The sequence below is a fragment of the Takifugu rubripes genome, chromosome 14, assembly GCF_901000725.2.
Source record: "Takifugu rubripes chromosome 14, fTakRub1.2, whole genome shotgun sequence".
Classification (NCBI taxonomy): Eukaryota; Metazoa; Chordata; class Actinopteri; order Tetraodontiformes; family Tetraodontidae; genus Takifugu; species Takifugu rubripes.
Genome location: NC_042298.1, coordinates 9,771,163 through 9,786,447, shown reverse-complemented (window position 1 = coordinate 9,786,447; position 15,285 = coordinate 9,771,163). Strand labels below are relative to the sequence as shown.

The following is a 15,285-nucleotide window of genomic DNA, read 5'->3' as shown; positions in this document are numbered from 1 at the left end:
GTAAAATCAAAGGTAGAGTTCTTTAGGAACCTCGCTGTGCACATTAAAACGGTGGAGCGGGGGAAAAGAGAGAACGAGGGAGAAAACAAGAGGGAAACGGGGTGGAAAAACAAGCAGGTTCGAGGGGTTCCTGTCATTGTGATGGATGGATCGAGAGAATAGGGACTCCCCCAAGAAAAGGTGTAAAAATAGGATGGCACCTCTCCCTGGACCTCTTTTCCATTCATCTGATCACTAGTCCACTAGATCTCTTGCTCTGTTCCCCCGTTCACCTGCGCTCTTCCTCTCTTACTGCTGGTATTTTCTGCTCCTTCCCCCGTTTCCTCCTCTGTGTCCTTTTCCCTCATCCGCTCATATCTAAAGACAAAACCCTCTCCGTCCCAGAGGGTTTGGCCCTCATCACACCGTGGCTGTAAAGGCTTCAAAACATTTTGCTGTGCTGATCCCAGGTGAGGCACTTATACAATAAACTTTGACTTGTTATAATAAACCTCTATTTACACAGAGGGATCGCTCATGCAGCCTTATGTCCTCTAAGCTTTCTGCCCGACCTGCTTTGCATTCTTTCAGCGTTGCAGATTCACATTCAGACTGGTGGCCTATGAGGGTTCTTTTTCTTTTTTTATGGGAGCTGTTCATAACGCCATTTATTGTCCAATGTGTTTCAAATGCTCAACAAGCCAAGCTGCTCTGAGGCCACAGGGACGGGAACGGAATCAGTCCTCTGCCACTTTGTCTGCACCCCCCCTCCCTTTTTTGCCCCCTTGTTCCGTCCTCCGATATATATCGCTGCCTCGCTCATTAACCACCGCTCCCTCCATCCCTCCATCCTTCTTCCCCTCTCCAGAGAGGAAAAACAAACAGCTGTCAGGGTCATGAATTCTAAATGAATTTGAAGGGCAGAGGGTCCGAACAACTTTCTCCAGAGGAGCGCGGCGGCGGCGGCGGCGGCGGCGGCGGCGGCTGCAGCACATGCCAGTTGGGTGAAAACAAGTGTGCAAACAGCATCAAACAAATATGAAGCACTCCGTGAGTGCCCCCCCGTTCCCTCCAAACCAGAGAGAAGCTGCTGTTTGAATCAATACTGCAGCTTAAGTCAGACCATCAAGGTGACTGGTGTGTGTGTGTGTGTGTGTGTACATAATGGGCGCACGTGTCTCACCATACGACTCAGTAAACAGCCATGCGTTAGGGGCCAGGTTGATCACTACCTCACGGCCAGATTTAGTTCACACGAGGCTCCCCTGAAGTTTCGACAGCCTCGAGAAGTCGATTTCACCTCTGTCAGCGCACCGCCGAGGGCTGCCGGGTCAGGATGAATCAATGGGTCACTTTTCATCTTATCAATCATAACTACTGTAAGTGATATCGCTCAATCTTGTCTGTTTGAGTCCACTCTCCATCACTGTCTGGAACAATTCATCCATCACGGGTAAAAGAGACCTCAACATTATTCAGGGGAGCATAGCAAAGGTTGCATCAAGACATTCACAATGTTCTTAATTATTTTATGCTGTTTTCTTGGTAATGAAGCCATTAGCAAAGTTTACAATGATGACCCAACAAAGAAGTGAATTTTTAAGATGATCTTGACAGAAAAAGGCCAAGTAGAGGAGTTTCATGTAAGATGAATGCATCTTCTGTACCTTAAGTTGTTTGAGCTACGGTGACGAGCAAATTAATTAGATAATCTGCTAAACCTTCATTTGAGTCACACAGTGCTGCAGTTGCTTTGCTATATAGTCCTCGTCTTCTCGTCTATCACATCGTGCCCTGTGCGCCATAAAAAGGAAATAGTTGTTTCCTAGGAAAACAGATAATAGTTCATTAAACATGTTTTCCATGTCTCAGGTCTCGGGTGTCCACAATGATGTTTGGCGGATTTGCCAACATGCAAATTAGCATCACTGCAAACACAATCTTTAAGGCTGAAGTATTAATGCACAGCTGTGCCATCATTGCACAACAGTATGTAAATTGGCAGTACATCTACGGCATGCTAACGTGTCCTTCTTAATGGAAAGACTGCAATTTTGACATTTCATTTTGGCAAAAAATCTCCATCAAAGTCTTCATGGAGAGTGATTGCTAGTTAGAAACACCTTGCCAGCAGCCTGTGAGATACTGCTCATTAGACCCCTGATTGCCTTTTATCTGCATTTGACAACTTAGAGTTTAATGTTCTCCGTCTTTAATTGCAATGATTCGCATACATATTCTTCTATATCAGAACAACTGTATCTGGATCTGAGGCATGTTCACATTAATAAGCCTCCACTTTCATGTGGTAAAATGATTTCCGAATGCAAATAACAAAAGGGTATTTAAAAGATTTCTGAATCACAGCAGTGGAAGTCCTTAAAGTTTCCATGCTTGTTTGGTGTATGCATTCAGCTCTAACTAAGGCTTTAAACGCAATCACATCCCCACGTGATGCTTTATTTTCAATACATCATGTGACCCCGCCTGTAGACACGGCCGAACGCTCCAGCGGCGCGTAGGACGCACTCTGCATGTGTGGCTATTGCAGGCGCGTACGTGCGTTATCTGTTTGCAGGAAAGATCGCGATGCTTCACCGGCGTCTTAAAAGTGGAAAGGAATATTTGGAATCATTTTCGAATCACACAGGAAACGTGTTTGCGCATCTCACAGAGCGCGTTTCAACAATGGCTGATGAAATTGTATTCACTTTTCAGTGCTTGGGAATACGCTGGTGTGTACGTGCTCGCCCGGCTGTGTTAGACCTTCAAAGTCTTTCAGTTTTGGCAGCGAGATCAGAGGAAATGAGCGTTGTTGTGTTTGCGGGTACAGGCGTGCGCGTGTGTTGCCGCGCGTGCACGCGAGCGGGAGAGTGAGAAGGCATGAAAGTGAGATTCTGAACTGAAACGTTTGATGTCAAAGAACAGCGTCTGCAGTCTGTCTGCCAACTGCCAGCCCTCTATCACCATCCCAACACATGGCCTCTGCAAAAAAAAAAAAAAAGTGCGCGTGTTGGTGTCTGCGCGTGCGCATGGCTTTGCGTGCGTGCATTTGTGTAAGCGGCCTCATTACACAGAGGCTTGGCTTTGTGACACTGGGCTACAGCGAGCATAGCTGCGCACAGCCTGTCATGTTACATGGGCTGATAGAGAAAGAGAGGCAGAGCGCGTAGGCACGTTACCTTTCCTACCTTTCACACCAACAGTCTTTGGATGAGTCCTTAACATCGTGAGTCAAGAACACTTGAGGCAAATTGTTAACTGATGTCTGTGTAATTTCATCCACATGTATGTGAATATTTTTGTGTGCAAGGACACTTTAAAGCGCGCTTCACCCGTGGCAACCGCCCTATACATGCTAATCATGTTTCTATGTCTTCTCTTGACGGCACATTTGTACATCTGCTCATATAAATACACACAGACTAACCCGATTAGATCGGGGGAACAAAGCAAAATATGACATGACTACAAAGAGTGTCACAATTCCAGACTTCAGAGGGCCACGAGGCCTTTTCATGGAGGAGCATTGTGGGGTTTAAAAAGTTTAGGGAACATCCAACAAATGTGCGATGAAGAGCGGTGGAGAAGAGAGCCGAGACAAAAAGGAACACTTTGACTCCGCAGTGCGCGCATGCCTACGCAGACTCGGGCAAAATCAAACCAAACAAAAACAGTGATTGAGGTTCTAGCAGACGCACAAACAAAGAACATACCTAGACCTCGGCAGGGCAAAAGGCTGACAGATCAGGTGAATCTACAGAGCGGAGACAGATGTGTCTTTGAATGCTTCCTGACACCTTTACACTGTGAGGGAAAGTTGTGTTTTTCTCTGCTGTCTCGTGGCTGACTGAAACACAAATGCTGTGAAAATAAAGAGTTTGGAGGGTTGTTTTGGAAAATAATAATAATACAAAAAGGAAGAAAAGAAAAAGAAAATGTGCCACAAAAGCCACACGGCTGCAGGAAAATAAGTGATTGGACTTCAGAATGGCAGGTCCGTTAGTGAGTCCCTGCTGATGGACCGGGCTTGTCTTTCTTTTGTTTTCCTCCCTGCATCTATTCCCTCCCAGACATTCAAACTGATTTCCACGCATCAGGGGAACAAAAACTATTTTGCAATCAGGGATGGGGCTGAATTTTACAAAAGAATCATCCAATCACAGAAGGTGCATCTGATGGCATCAATGAAATATAGTAGCTTAACACTAATGGTGGGTTTTTCTAAAAGTGCCCCAAGGGTGCTAGAACCAGGGACAGAATCAGAAGTACACTCCACACAGGTCATCAGTACATAAGAGGGCACAAACATGTCACATTCACACAAACACACAGTCTCCAGCATCCCTAATCAGCACTGTTTATCTGATGCACCAGGAGAAAATACGTGAAGACGGGGAGAACATAACGCATCACAGTATCACCAAGAAACACTCAATAGCAACGATTAAACTCGCTACCTTGTTTAATATGGAAGCCGCCTTCTCCAATTTTCAAACGCCCATGTGCATTTTGTACAGTATAATGATGGGCTTATTCCAATATCGACAAGGAAAAGCTTCCCCAACGGGCATCTTAGCTTCCCCTGACACGTTAATAAAAGCACCACTGTCAATTCTACAGTGGCACCACGTTTTCTATTTAAATCTGTCACAACTCCTGTTGTGTTTGAGAACACCTCCAACAAATCTGGGCTTGCTTCTACTAATTTTTAATAATGATGCAGGTCTGGGTTGAATGAATCAGGCTGGAAGGCGGCTGAAGCATACTAATGTGTCTGGACAGTCCTGATGTTGTTTGTAGCAGCACTGTTGAGTGGGAAAAAAAGATGACTTTTGCAAAACGTGCAGGATGCTATAATTAGATGGTATGGTAGTGTGCAGCCAATTTCAGCGTGGGTTTGTGTTAAGATCCGGCTCTGAATGACAAGCATCTAATGTTAATTAGACAAAGGTTAAATATACGGTATACTATTAGAACAAACATGCAGCTAATTATCCGAAACAGTGAAGCTTGCTGTTTTCAGTGTTATGAGCCGTACAAGTGAGAGGAAACTTTCCTGTATCCGAGCTGGGCGGCAGAATGTATGTGTCTTTGTATACAGCGTGTAAACACATTACAGTATCTGTTAACCCTGTCTCATCTTTGAAAAAACTTTTATTCTTAACTATATGTCAATGACATTGGTTAACCCAATTTTACCCATTACATGTTGGTTTATTGTAGGAATGAACATAAATAGGTGAGACAAATGCTTCAGTTAATGATGGACAACATTTTCAACCATTTTCCATATAGTGCCTGATGGGAAGGGTTTGGCATTCGGACATGCACAACAGCTCAGACCTCTGAGACCCATATCAGTATAAGCCCTGAAACAGAGCGGACATAAATCCAGTGTTTGAGATACCCGAACAGTCACGAAGCAAGTTTTATTTGTGGTCCAACAAAAAAAGTGAGGAATGAAAGGACCCTAATCTGACCTGATATAGCCGGCTGGCTTTGCTGAGTTTTCATGACTACATTTCCCTGTGCAGGACTGTCATCGTGGAAGTGTCGTGGCAGGCTTGAAGAGGATTTGGACCGCTTCTCTTTATCCCCTGCACATATTTCAAACCATCAGCATAACCATGCTGTGGTAATCCTGCAAAATGTTGCTGAAATAGAAAAGTCACCGCTCGTTTAATCAAAAGCAGCTGTCTCCCCGGAAACAGGCAGAAATAACAAACCTCTTGGGGAAGGGGGGGGGGGGCAAACTGACCCGTTGATTGAATATTGAGGACAGTTCGACCCATTGATTGAATATTGAGGACAGTTCGACCCATTGATTGAATATTGAGGACAGTTCGATTTAAGTGGTGCGACAGGTACGGTCCTGCTTTCAGGGAGCAGACGTTCACTGTAACAGACAAGGACAACCTGCCCACATCTGACACAGAGAAATGGTTTTGTTACGACAAAGTCTCCTTGGCCGAGGAGGGTTGGGAAACTCTCTCTCTGTATTTCTGGGCTTTAGCATCTCCGCTGGTACAGCCGATACCCTCCTCGGCTGTGGCCGAGGTTCAGAAAAGCAGATTTGGGAGCAGCTGAGATGCCAGGCTGTTTCGTTGTGGAGATGGAAAATAGAGGCAGATACTTGTCTGATGATTAGCCAGCTCTTACCATTACGTGGCAAAACAAAGGGACGTGCAGAGTCGGAGATTAGAGACTCTAATATAGATTTATTCATCTATTGCCGTTTCTCCAATTTGACTCCCAGCTAAGCAAAGCCAACCTATTAAAGTAAGTATTGAGTGGAGAAGAAACTGTTTTAACAGGAGTATTGACAGAACCGACGCTGCTTTTTTCCCCCGTCTTCTTCTTCTGCTTAACAGTGCACTCTGATTTAGTGAAACAATATTTGGTTTGTACTGTATCAAACAAGAAGCTAGTAAACAGATTATACCTGATTAAGTGATCCATCTCGTTCAGACTTAAAACAGCAGCTTCTCGCAGCTTTGAAGTAACAATTTAGACAGTGGATGGGAAAAATGAATAGGACAGTTTCTTACTTGATGATCCAAAACAAAAGCCTCAGAATAATTTATAATAAATAAAAAAATAACTCACTTAACACGTACAATTTGAAAATATCAATAACTTTCCAACTGTTTTACAATTGGCCTCTAAAAGGAGTTCATTAAAGTTAAAGACATAAATTATGCTTTCACCCCCCCACTACTATTTGTTACACTACATTTCACTACCTCAGTCTTGTCTTCACACAGAATTACCAGTAAAACTGTGGTAATTTTAATAGTAATTGTGATTACCGGGGAGGTTTCTGTCACCTCTGACCAGCATCTTCCCAATTAGCTGTATACAAGGCAAAAGCTCAATCCTGAAATCAGATCCACAGCATCTCCACCCACGAGCTTCATTACCTCTCCTCTTTCAGTCGAAAGCTGACCATGATTAAAATCCAACATTGTTTAAGGATAAATGAGCCTTTGAGGATGCTTGTTTGCTGTGATGTATTAGCGCTCTGCTACATGCTGTTGCTGAAGGTTTGCTCTTGTGTTCTTCACAGTTGATAGAGTCTCGGTACCGACACACAATTTACGTCGGGCTATAATGTTCCTGTCAGCCTCCTTTCTGACCAATATCAAAGGGCAGATTTCTGAATGTGAGTGTTCCTGTCTTTATTTTCAGCTACCTGCTGCTCTGTGAACCTGAACATGCTTTTTGCAAATATACAGTAGAAAATATTGTACACTTGACAAATAAAAGGGGGGAAATATCCTTTTGTCTAAATATATAAACCGAACATAAATTTACCGGAGGTAGTTTTTGAAAATGTCAGTTTTCATGACCCTTAAACTGAGTTTGCTTGTGGACAAAAGGCTCAAAAAGTTTTATTTTGAAAAAAGAGGTGTACATGCTATAAACTTTATAAATAATGACACTCAACAAGTGTTGCTGGCAATAATACGGCTGCTATTAGTACAAAAAAAAAATCTAAATTCCTTCGATTTGCGTGAGCAAATACGTCGTATTTACAGGGGAAACATTTCTGTAGTCACAGTGCAACAATGAGCAGCTTCAACGTCACCAGGAGACTCCAAAGAGAAGGTTAAAATGTCCAAACCAGAAGGCTGGATCATGGCTGAAGGGCCTGTCGTAATTCAGGGAAGGATTAAAGCATTATGAACCACCCTGAAGATCACCATAGCAATGTGGACCACGTGACAGATTATTTAAAGATCTTATTTAGGAGATTCCTGAGCGCCTGTGGGCAAGGTAAATCGGCATTATATACTACAGACTTTCATGGCAGAAAGTGGGATTTACCAACATTCTCCAAATATTTCCCGACTTTGCTGCTTCTTAGTAAAGGCTTTGCTGGCAACAAAACAGTGGGAGAAGTTTATTCAGAAAAATTTACAGTGCATAGAAAATAAAACAAATGAAATAATTTTTAAAAAAAGAAGCAATTCAGGTGCAATGAGCAGCTGGAGATAGCTCCGTAACTCTACTGCTATATGCTGCTTTCTCACTCTTTCTTCTCTGTTGCAAGTCAATGGCACGCCATGCTTCTCCACGCTGTGCGCTTCCCCGTGGCGTGGCGCTTCCTTCAATGAGACCACGTGAAGCACCAATCAATATGGATTAATCTCTGTGAGGAGTTATCCACTGACTCCTTTTCATTACAGGAGGAAAACATCTGCGCTAATTATACTATATTGGACTTTTTCCCCTCTTCCTTTTGTATCTGGAATGTCGAGCTGGATTTGAAAAGTGGGCCGGCAGCGAACGCGTAATTGAACACCGCGGACCGTCGTGTCTCTAATGAAAGTCGCGGGTGCCATGCCTGACTCTTGCTGCCTGGAGGTGCATCCATCCAGCTGCTAAGACTTCTGCATGCTGGGGAGCTGGAATCAACACCTCCTTCCACCTTCTGTGCTCAGACTAAGAGACGCACATGAAGACACACACGTGTGCTGAACACCCGTCCGCCCGGCAGGTGGCCTCAGCCCTCGTGGCAAGGGGTGGGATTCCCACAGTGCTCTGCAGGACGGCAGAGATTATCATGCTGCTTCCAGACACTCATAGAATGTTAATCCTCAGCCATCTTTTCTGCTGTATTGTTGTTGGATCTTCCTTGTGAATGCTTCTCCTCCTTCTCAGTTCCCTGTTTTCTCCACTAAGTTCCGGTGCACATCAGAGTTCTGACCTTCCGCCTGTGCTTGTCCTCTTTCTGAAATCTTTAGATCCTCGTTTCTTTCTTAGATGACGACTCTTTTACAGTCTCCTGTCCTTCCTCTGGGCTCTGCAGGCCCAGCGCTCACGCTCAGCATTGATCGTCTCATCACCGCAAAAACAAAAACACCAATCAGACCGTCATAATCATAATCACTCTGCTGGAGGAACAAGCTGCGAGACAACGGTAGAAAAGGAAGAATAAAGGACTTGGCGATGCTGCTCAAATGTGTTTTTACTGCAAAACGATAAAATAAGAGAAAGAAAATGAAAAAGAGGTGACAGCTGTTGGAAGGCCTCCCTCTGGAAGTGTAAAACAGCAGCTCCCCCCTGCTTCTCACTCTGATTTGCTATAAAAGTTTCCCTGTACTACTGGTACCTCGTTACACCCTGTCATGTTTTTTTTGAAGGAGTCCAGGACTGCTAACCTCTCGACGTTTTTGCTGTGTCAGCAGTCTCCGCAGGGTTACCTCTCTCATCCTGCGCTTTGTTATGCAAACCATACTGTAAACTTGGAATCCCAACTTCATGTCCTCGGATAGCTCGGAAACCTCTCAGCATATTGTAACCATGAACGGTGGACATGTCCAAGGGTCTGCACAGATGAGGGTCCAGTCAAGGTACATGTTCCTCCTATACTGGCTTTTACGCACGCAACCATAAACATTTAGTCAATTGTAATTTTAGAAAATGAAAACATCCTCTAAACCATCTGCTCGATGTCATTTGCTGACTCTTCAGTAGGGTCTCTTTTTGAAACTTCTGTATATCTTGATTGAGGACATTGAGGGGTAACTGTAATTCTATATTTTACTCTGGGTTTGCCCTTATTCAAAGAAACTATCTTTTGAATAAAATCTCATCTGAAAGATGAGAGATGGAGAAACTGAACAAGATTTCCCATTTATTTGGACCTAGTAGCTCAGTAATTGAGGAACAGGAAAAACCTTGAGAGACTCTTTAATGTCCTGCAGGGTGAAATGTAAATGCAAGCATGCTACCAGGCTATAATGAATCATTATTAAAAAAAAATGGAAATCTGATTTAGAACTAACTTTAACTATGGTCAGGGTCTTGATTTGTCGAATGGATTTGTCGAGTTTGCCAGCAGATGATCTGCAGTATGTCTGACATGCGTCTAAAGGCTGTTTTAGGTGGATCCTGCACATAGAGTCTCATTCAACAGACATGTTTACCAACTATACACCCACAATAGCCAGGTAGCATCTTCAGAATGGTTTGGTGGGCGAACAACTCGACTATATTTTACATGTCGTAGGTTTCCAGCGCTATTTTTCACTATCTGGTACAAAGGAAATAGGGTCACATGACACTTGATTAAAATTGGGAATTGATCATTTATTATTTAAGTTTTGCAGACCAGGGCATTTCAAAATGTTTGTGCTACCTTTCTGGTTCTGGGCTACTGGATCATACCAACAGTGGTTTAGTGTAGGTTCTCTGTGTGGGAGGGGTAATCTTTGGTTAATATGTCTCTGTAACTGCATATACGCATTTTTATGGTGACATAATTGTGTTTAGTCATGGGAATAACCAGTTTGGTTGGATTAAATATTCAATTAACATCGGTGTGATCCAGTAGGAGTGGCCTAGCCTTTAAAAGATGGAGTTCTGATGCTGCCAAGGGAGTCAGTGGTGCAGATGCAACTTGATGTTGCTTAAGTTTTTTACATTAGTCAGTACATTTTTTTTTGCTGTAGGTGTTTAAATAATTTTGTTTTATTATTCTTTTAAATTATTTTGGACTTTATAGGTCAGAAAAATATCTTTTCTCGTATTATGTGGACGGTTTTGCTGTCTTTTGAGAAGTAGTTTGGAGTATTTTTTGGATATATTTTCTAGTGCCTTTCAGCAAACTAGCCGTACTCTAGAGCCGGGTGTGACAATGTCAAACGATCTGCAGACATGTGCGCAGTTGTGCGGATCCTCGTGTTGAAAAGTGTAAGAATATCAGCTTAGTTTATTAAAGATGCAGAGCAGATAGAGAAAAATCAAGTGGCGGCAGAGTTCGCAAGGATTAAGATGAAGCCTAATATCAGCATCACATGTTTCAAAATCTAACAATGTCAGTTTTATGTCCTGAGCTCTGAGGTATTCCATCATGTACCCCTATTTTGTCCTCTCTGATACAGGGGAAGCCAAAGAAAACGTAGACAACTATAATCTTAAACATACAATTAAAACTTTGACAGCAAAACAAGGGGGGCTGATTTGATAATTGTTGTTTTGCACCTACGTACAGCCTGTCGACCAACAGTCTCCACTCTGGCTGTTCACATGATTAATGATGGTTTCTCCTGAAAGCCTTGAGTGGCACTAATGAGGGTTTGATATTGTTCTTCGTGATTTCGATATTCCATCACATGTTCTAAGTCAGTGCCCTGTCCATCCTTTATCAGCAAATAGCTGATTACCCTAAAGTGGCCACTAAAGTCTATCCCAACAGTCACTGGATGAAAGTCAGGAACACATTCTTGGGTGCTCCATTAAAGGACACACGGACTTGCATTGGGGAAGGGGGGGGGGGGGGTTTGGAGAGTCTGATTGACCCAACATTGACCCAAGTTTTTGGACTGAGAGGAACATGGAGGACATGGCTCCACATCCAAAGGTCCGAGCCATCTGAGATCTATCCGAGGCGCAATTAATGTTGGGTTAAAATATAAACCGTAACCAAATGAAATACTGCTTTAATAATTGTAGACATTGGGGTGGAAGTATGGGAGTTTGTGATTTATGCAGTTGCCAGGCTTTTGCTATTGATAGTCTTGTATCTTCTAGATTACTGTCAGTGAAGAACTGCCAGTTTAATTATCTGTGAAACACTTAATAGATTTTTTTAATCTACTCCCCATCTTTTATTTCTAAAGCTTTATCTAAAGCCAGACTGCATTCATTCTTAAAGGAAATGCTTCCATTTTAAGTTTAAGTTATTATCCCTCACAGATATTGTACACTGTATCACTTCGATATAATCTCAAGTTTCATTTCAGAGAATGACATTAATATTTACGCTGCGGAAACCATGGAAACTGTGCGGTGAGTATATTTCTAGCTTAATGTTCACAGAAAGTAACAAAATAAGTCATAGAGAAATTTAATGAGTAAATATCAAATTAAACCAGTGAGTTGAATTGGTAAATATCAGGTAATAAGCCTAAAGTAAACAGAAAGATGTTAATGCATATGTATAAATGCAAAGTTTTATACTCCGTATTTATTGTTACATAAATCCATGCGAAAGCGCTAAAGTCTTTTGATTTACTTGAAGGGTTTAAAAATGCACATTACAGGTCAACTGACATTTTCTACTCGTGCTCATGCCCATCCATCTCCAGATTGGAACTTGTTTGCACAAAAAGTAACAATCTGGAGACAAACAATACCGGGCACACAAATAAATACAGATGACCTGGGAAGAGGGAGGCAGTACGAGCACCCTCTGGGAAATTTTCCAACATCAAGCGTAAAGAGATTAAACCTGTGGACGTGTGCTAATGGACACAAGATCATAATGAACGGGGCTTGTAGGGGTAGATGAGGTATGTGAAACCAAGAATGGCTGCATATTATATCTGATGAAACACGTGGGTAATGTACAGAAACCCATTACTTTCCTGTCCCTCTCTGCGGCTATTGCCAATTTCCTGCTAACTTTTAACAGTGAAATGGAAAAAGAAGAAAAAGGAGGGGGAAAAATTGTGCCAATGTGTAGATTGGAGGTACCGGAATTACAGTAATATGTGCCATCATGAGCAAACCATTGAGCAGACCTGACTATGATGCTCTCATTTCAAGCCTAGTTAGAGGCCATTATATCGTTTGCAAGTGCCTCTTACATAAAAGCAGCAACTTATGGATGAAACAGTAAATAACACAAACACACATACACACACAATAGTCTAAAGAACAGAAAAGCACTCCAAACACGAACATGTTCACGTGGATGGGCCTGTGGTCGGCCGAGTAATCTTTACAGGAGGCCATAATCAGACATCACTTACTGATTACATAGTCTCCAAAGGGATCCTCATCATCCTCATCATCTAGGTAAGCTGGGTGAGATTGTCGAGTGGAGGGGAGAAAGAAAAACCAGGAGGAAACAAACAAAAAAAAAGTGATTATGGCAAATCAGGAGATGAAACATGACTTTAAAAGTTCAAACCAAGTTTAAGACCCAACTACTGCATGGATGATACAGTACGGATAGTAAACATCTGTAAACAAAGTAAATGTGGCCTGGCATTCCCACTTTTGGGTTCATCCTTGCTTCAAACCACAGTGTTCAGAATCATGTTTGGATGTAAATTGATCAGCCTGATCAGCCAGAGGCTGCGCCTCCCCAAGTTCAGGACAAACAGACTGGGGAACTCATTCATCCCCCGAGCCATCAGGCTGTTCAACTCCTCACAGGGGGGGAGGAGGGCCAACAGAAGGACTGGAACATTTTTATAGTTTTATATTTATATTCATATTCTATTTTTAATTTATTCTATTTTATCTCTTATTTTATTATATTTTTATTATCTTTAATAGGTTTAATGGGGTGTAATGGTGGTGGGAAATTTTGTACAGTGCTGTACGTTTCTTTGGAGATGCTGATTTCCCTGATGGACACCCCCTAAAGGGATCAATAAAGTACTCTTGAATCTTGAATCTTGAATCTTGAATCTTGAATCTTGAAATTGCAGCCACTGCCATTTACGCTGAACTCAAGACTTTTGGATGTCTTTTTTGTTAGCTTTAATTTGCACAGAGCCGCCTCTGCTCTCTATCAGGTCTGTATCATTTATACTTTCATTTTCTTTCTCAGATATTTCGGCTGCCTGGCCCCTCTGATGTAACTTAACACCATCGACTATGTTTAATGCATCTGTGTGTGAGCGAGCGTGTGTGTATGGGCATCAACATTATCTTCACCGAATCATTGAAGGTTGTCGTTAATGTTTGTTCCCATTATTCATCAGGGCTTCTGCATGAGTGCATGAGTAACATACAGAGCATGTGCTCTTCAGAGGGGAGAGGGAACATGTGCTCTGTATGTTGAACAGACCAATATTTATTGATCCTGACTCCTGACTGCAAGGCAATCTTTCAAACCCTGGGCTCCAGCCCCATGAGAGGCACACACAGCCAAAGTCTCTGCGTGCATTTTATGAAAACATGCGTGTCCATTACTATTAACTCCTGTTTGTACTGTTCTCACTGCATGGACAAAAAGTCCTTGAACCTTTGGAGTCTGTAAAATATAGAGGCCTGCATACAAAAAAGCACACAATCGTGCGTGCACGGTCAGTTGTGCGTGCCTGTGAAAGCAAGCTGTCAGGCCTGCTCTCGCACACCATTCATCACTAGCTGCTAATTCTGTTAGACCATTGTCGAGCCTTTTGTACCCCACGTTGCTCTCAGAAAACTCAATCAGAGGCTAATGCCCCCAACCCTAACAGACACACACACACACACACACACACACACACACACACACACACACACACACACACACACGCACACACACGCATGCGTACAGAAAAAAGGAAAAACACCAAAAACCTCTCATTCTCAGTTTCTTACTCACACACTCACAGAGGCCCTGAGGGGCCTGCAGGGGTCTTGGGGGACCTCACCAGTCTGACTCTATAAGTGTTGCTTGAATTTGATTGACAGGAGCTGCCTGGACCAGTTTACTGGTATTGTGACTAGCTGCTTTGCAGGAAAAAAAAGGTCTTAAAATCACTTCCTGTGGTATAAACAGTCTTACGGTTGGGAGGAATGCTTAAGTCCTTCAACAACAACTTGGTAATTGGGCAGAAGAAAGACATCTTATGGTAAGTATAGAGTTTGCTTTGGTCTAAACTAATGAATAGCTCTGTTCATTTGAGACTTTCATTGCTTTGAAAAAGGAAAATGCGGTCGCACTCTATCAGCAGTCACACAGTCAATTTGATTCCGAAATCAGGGCGTTTTAAGATGCATTTAAAAAGTTTTCTGCTTTCCAAAATCAAAATTAACATCAGCTTCAAGCAACATATCAGACCAGCGTTTAAGTGGAAAGAATGACGGCACCAGTGAGGGAAACTAAGCAATTGAGCATGGCCAGATGTGGAGCAGGCAATAGGCGCAGAGGCCAGACTAAATTTAGCGCCACCTTTCAGTCTCTAATTATGAGATTAATATATCCTGTCACATATGTCACAATACTAAGCTATGATTTATTATCCAGCTGAGCAGATGGAGAGATTGGACCAAAAGGAGAAGAAGGAGCGGCAGACCGTCAAAAAGCAGCTAAGCGGCGTGCATGCGCGGCTGGGACTCTCCTTGACTGCGCATCCACAGTGTGTCTGTGTTTATAAAGTCGGCCTTATGAGTAAAGCCAAGATTTATTAGCATGAAACAATGCTGAAGCTGAATTAAACCCTGCCTGCTTCTATCACAGGCTGCCGTTTAATGAGAGGGTATCACACAGGCGTGGAACCCCCCCTGCTAGCCTCACACACACACACACACATGTACTGGGCTGTAGATTGTGGCTATAAAGTCTGTCATGGG

At 42.8% G+C, this 15,285-nt stretch overlaps 1 protein-coding gene across 8 annotated transcripts in view; it reads right to left on the bottom strand.

Annotated features, from left to right (window-relative positions):
* The window catches only part of LOC101076136 (teneurin-2), a 189,023-nt gene that overhangs the window by 114,155 nt on the left and 59,583 nt on the right, over nt 1–15,285 (bottom strand). For 7 of the 8 annotated variants that reach the window (XM_029847155.1, XM_029847145.1, XM_029847144.1 and 4 more), the window contains one exon: nt 12,744–12,794. The exons of the other annotated variant lie outside the window; for it this stretch is intronic. In XM_029847155.1, the coding sequence (XP_029703015.1) occupies nt 12,744–12,794 (51 nt within the window). The remainder of the gene's footprint in view (nt 1–12,743; nt 12,795–15,285) is intronic. 8 annotated transcript variants of the gene reach the window in all.